This window comes from Montipora capricornis, chromosome 4 (genome assembly GCF_036669925.1).
Source record: "Montipora capricornis isolate CH-2021 chromosome 4, ASM3666992v2, whole genome shotgun sequence".
NCBI lineage: Eukaryota > Metazoa > Cnidaria > Anthozoa > Scleractinia > Acroporidae > Montipora > Montipora capricornis.
In genome coordinates, this window is record NC_090886.1 from 15,504,277 (window position 1) to 15,509,276 (window position 5,000).

The 5,000-nt window shown below is 38.1% G+C and overlaps 1 protein-coding gene across 2 annotated transcripts in view; it reads left to right on the forward strand.

Moving 5' to 3' along the window:
• Nucleotides 1-5,000, forward strand: part of LOC138045656 (antimicrobial peptide AmAMP1-like) — a 30,312-nt gene that overhangs the window by 25,109 nt on the left and 203 nt on the right. The window contains exons 1-3 of one of the 2 annotated variants that reach the window (XM_068892231.1): nt 3,020-3,225; nt 3,415-3,543; nt 4,351-4,482. In XM_068892231.1, the coding sequence (XP_068748332.1) occupies nt 3,126-3,225; nt 3,415-3,543; nt 4,351-4,481 (360 nt within the window). In that variant the 5' untranslated portion in view covers nt 3,020-3,125 and the 3' untranslated portion in view covers nt 4,482. Of the gene's footprint in view, nt 1-3,019; nt 3,226-3,414; nt 3,544-4,350; nt 4,483-5,000 lie in introns of those variants that run through there. The other variant, XM_068892230.1, reaches the window with a different exon arrangement.

Below are 5,000 nucleotides of genomic sequence, written 5' to 3' on the forward strand. Positions count from 1 at the left end.
TTGGCTCTTGAGGAGAGTGGTAAACCGGAGTACCCGGAGGAAGACCTCTGGAAGCAGAGTAGAGAAGCACCAAACTCAACCCACGTGTTACTTAGTATCCAGAACTCGAACCCAGGCCGCACTGGAGACGAAATCGAAACTGAAAATGTATTTGCAAGCAATTCTGCAGATTACTTGTAGAAGCCAGAAAATGTCCTTGAGTGAAACATTTTACCAAATGACCTGGGCTCTTTTAATCGTAGGATATGTCTCGTTGGCTATGTGGCGATTGTGTGAGGTAAAGACCATGATTTGAACACAAAAAATAACCTTACATAATCCTGAGTAACACGCCTTCCTGTAAAGGGAAGGGGTGGAAAGTGGGTCTTAGGAGCCAACAGGAAAGGAAGACCTGGTACAAAGCCATTCTTTTGTAAGTCAGTTTCTAAAATTTGCCATGTTTCGTTGAGACACAATAGACTTCACACTATCCGAGCATGCAGGCGTTTTCGATTTCAGTAGAAGATTTTATTGATGAATTGAAGAGGGCAGAGAGGAGGCAACAATGTTTTCCTACCATTGAGCTAAAAAAAAAGCGCCATCAGTGATACATAATCATCTTTGATGTGCTCCGCAGTGAAAAGTTTTGGTGGTTTTTATGATATACGCATGCGACGGCTAATTCTTTGATAGACGGGGAATATCGTTTACAGCGCTAGCTTCTCAACATCTTCATTCCATCGAGCAAAACGAGAAATTCTGTCTAAGGTTTGGGCCAAGAAATCCACAATGTAATGGAAGTAGTTTCTGCACAAAACTATTCTTGCTTTGTAAACGGTGCGCTGCCTGGCGATCGCTTTGGACAATTCCAACTGTAGAGCGGCTTGAAAACAACATGGCGGCATAAAGAAGAAAATTCCGAGTTTTATTGTTAATTTCTCCATAGGTATTGTGCAAAATCGTTTAGCCAGCCTTGGCCAGATTAGCGATGGAGGGGAGGCTTAAACAATGGCTTTGTGACATGCTTCTATTTCTCTTTCTCTCTCTTTCATCCCCTTCCCTTCCCTTACCTCTTTGAAAAACCTAATGCTCAATCTACCTTAAAAAAAAAAACAAATTGAGCTTGTGGAACCACTTGCAGGAGAGAATGCTTCTATTAAGCAGTATAAACTGGATGGGGGCGAAGCCGTTGATCACTCAAGAACAATGGTGAAATCACGAGAAAAAAACCGTACTGACTACTACGGGAACAGACCTCCTCGTAATACCAATTTTTTTAAAAATGATTTTATTAAATTTAGCCAATTTGTGACAAAAAGAAAATATATCAAACAATATAGACCTTGTCAGTCAGTGTATTATAATACAATTAAGTTTTCAATGCAGGATGCAATGCTTTTTGTGAATGCGTGCAACCATACTGAACTGTGGTGCAACCGTAGCTTGCATAATGCATGGTTTCCGGTTTTCCCTCGATCCGAGCAGCATTCATCTTTTAACTCCAAGTTAAAAAGAAGATTATTTTGTTCTATCTATTAAAATTACGCAATATATTTAAGGCAAAAAATATGAATTGTTCAGAGGTTCTGGTGAATTTGTTCAGAAACATCAGTGCCAAAATAATATCAATAATTTGCAGATTTAAACTGACCTTAATTCCAGCCAGACGATCCCGTTTTCGATCTCACTGGCACATTAACTTGCTTGCTGAGAAAAGAGCTTTAACAAATATCAAATCCGCGAAGCCCACCGCAGGTTTCCCAATGATTAATTTTCTAGATGTTCTTAATTACTGAATTTTTTCATTTAAAACCAAGTAATCGTCACATAATATTTTGTCTTGCTCTGTATTTATAAAGCATTTTAATAATAAGTTTCGAATCGGCATATTCATGGACTGGTACCGCGGTATCTATCCCAGTTGAAATAAGACATAATTAAGAAGTCTGCTTCGTCTGAGAGCAATTTTTGCATGAAATTCTTTGGGGAATACCTTTCGGAAATTGTGCCATTTTAGATGGTTATATTTCAGATAATGCAACACTACTGCTTACTTCTAGGGATCCTGTAGGTACCATGTCCAATCAATGAGCCGCACTGTCCGGCTTACATGGCTGTCGGCGAAACCACTTTTGATAAATATTTCAGCTGTTTATTCCGACAAGGTTTATTGCCTATATGAAGTCCAGAATTCTATAAATTGCTGGTACCCATGGAATTACAAAAAGAAAAATGGTATAATCAACATTTCCTTTGTTCTACTACCAGACACTTTGAAATGCTTTCCTGGCCTAAAACTTGCCAAGGTCAGAATCGGCGTGTAAAGACCAAATTTTTATGGTTGTTCTTCAGTAATAAAACTTTTTTTGTTCACTCCTACGCTATTGCTTTACATCGCAGTAATAAAACAGAAAGGCAATTTGCAACAATTTCGCCCCACGTGAGATTTTCAAATGGCTTCATAGTATCAATGATTTTCGTTGTGTGTTTATTTGTGGAGCTGAAATTATAGTACAGACCGAAACGCAAACCGAGTAGCCAATGTTCCAGCAGTACAGTCCATAAATTCATTCTGAAAGAAGCTTTTCGCGTTTAGAAAGTCGAATGGCCGATTATCTCAAAGGATCTCCCAAAAATTCAAATAAAAAATGGATGATGCCATGATTAAGTTTCTATTAAGATTAGACGAAAATGATAAAAACAATTGTCCTTTTTTCATTTAAAATAATTGCCTTAACAATATTTTCTCATAAAATGCAGTCAATACAACACAGAATGAGTGCCGCACCAACGCTGAATAAAGGAAGATTTATGGGGTAATTGTAGACTATCACCCAAATGGAGCGACTTGATTAAATAAAACCAAATAAAACTTTGAACATGACGTTAACTTGTTAACCTGACTAAATCGCATTGGTTGGCCACGACGGTGTGAATTCATATTAATCTCCCACTCCCAGAATCTCAAAACGGGCAGGATTGAGTGGTGAAAACCTTTTATGGTTTATTTAAATTTTCTAGTGGTCACAAACAGCTGAAAGCAGATTGTTTATAAAAAGTACATTTTTCAGTTCATGTCATAAAAGAACATTACCTTGCCTGAGATCATTCAGCAGAGCTATTTGCCTGAACCGGGACAATTAAAAATGCTGGCCATAAAAGTGCTTTTTGTTCTCCTCGCCGCGATGCTGCTGTTTATGGAGACCAAAAAGGTCTCAGGTGCTTCTTTTCTGAAAGATGTTGACGGTAAGAAGTATAACAGTTGGAGAAAAATGTGGAATTTTCGAGAGTAAAACAACTAACGTAGCATTGATATTCTGGGGCCAAAATTCGATCAGTTTCGTGGAGGATGCCCCTTGGGAAACTTGCACAAAGAAGACCAAATTAACGTAATATATTTATGGTGCATGTGAGTTTCGTTTTGATTATTTGCAGACGATGAAATTTTGCTGAATGAAGAGGATGAGACCGTTGAAGACGATAACACTTTCGATGCAACGAAATCTGAAGATACGGCAGACTTTTCCGATTTGAACGATCTCGTGAACAATGAAAAAAGAGGAAGTAAGTCGAAAAGATTCTTGAAGAAACAATTTTTCAAGCTCACCAAGATTGCTTTGCCTTGGGTCGAAATTGTGGGAATATTTAGAGTCAAACGCACCTGTAACGAGTAAATAGCCCCGATTGCGGTTGACAGTTGTATAAGATGAAAGTTTAATTAGGGTTTCATCAAACAAAAAAGGGATTTGACCAGAGCTACAAGAAAACACTGATTACGGAATGCCTTAGTGCTTAAATCTTTATTCAGTTCGTAGCCTCTGGCATAGGTTACAATTCCGTTTTGCGCTGAATTTTTTGCCGACTCTTCAGTGAATGAAGAAACTGAGCTACACGCGGTCATTTATTATATAATTATATAGGCAATAGGGCGAAATATAATTTACATGTAGAAACAAGTGCTTTTGGTGCCATTGCAAGCTATCTCGACAAATTTTTGGTGCCTTTCGAATTTTTAAAGATTAAAAAAGTGATGCTACTACTACTACTACTACTACTACTAATAATAATAATAATAATAATGATAATAATAATAATAATAATGATGATGATGACGATGATGATAGCGAACTAAAATAACACAGAGTTGACCACGACTGGACAACCTACGCTGTAATGTCGTAGCTTTTTTTTGGTGAAATGTTAGTAAAGTACGAAACATTTACCGAAAGATAAGCCGGAAATTAAATTTCAATTTCTTTTCTGCAGTCCTTTGATCATACTGGATAGGTGTTGACCTTCGAATTTTTTTAGCCCGCCATTTTTTCTGACATAACTGACTTCCTTGTTTGGCGCTTTTTGTTCTTTTAACAGCCTGTTATGATCGGGGCTCCAAAACGTATTGTAAACTAGTTCGAATCCGGGGAGACTGTCGCAGTCGATTATACAGAGCGAGGTCAGCCTCCAGAAGATGTGTGAAGTCTTGTGGCATATGCTATGGATAAGGTGAGAGCGAAAAGTATTCTGAAACTTTTCCATACATTCTTGGGAAAAGGATGGATGCCTAAAGGGTAAAATTCCCACCTGAAAGACATTTTATTGCATTATTCTGTACATAACCGTAACGCCGTAAGGTCAGATGCAAACCATCAATAGTGGCACACTGACCTACAGGACTGCGGTGGAAGTCTTCTTATTTCAAGACGTGATTGCCTTACCGCGGTGACAAACACTTTAACCACTTTCCCAGTCATCTTCTTTTTTTATGGACCGCAAACCTCCTCTTTCTCGGCCCTTATTCATTCCAAGGTTGATAACGAACAGATCAATGTACGATAGAATTGCGATAAATTTATCTATCGCAGAATGCACCTTATCACTTTCTTCTCAGTAAAAGCCTTTCATTCATTTGTACTTAAGCACTCAAAGTTTGCAACCAAGCCTTCCATGTAGCAACTGTAAAAGCGTCTTTTTTTGTTTCAGGGGAATAGATATCAATTTGATTTCCAAGAGGCTTGATTTTT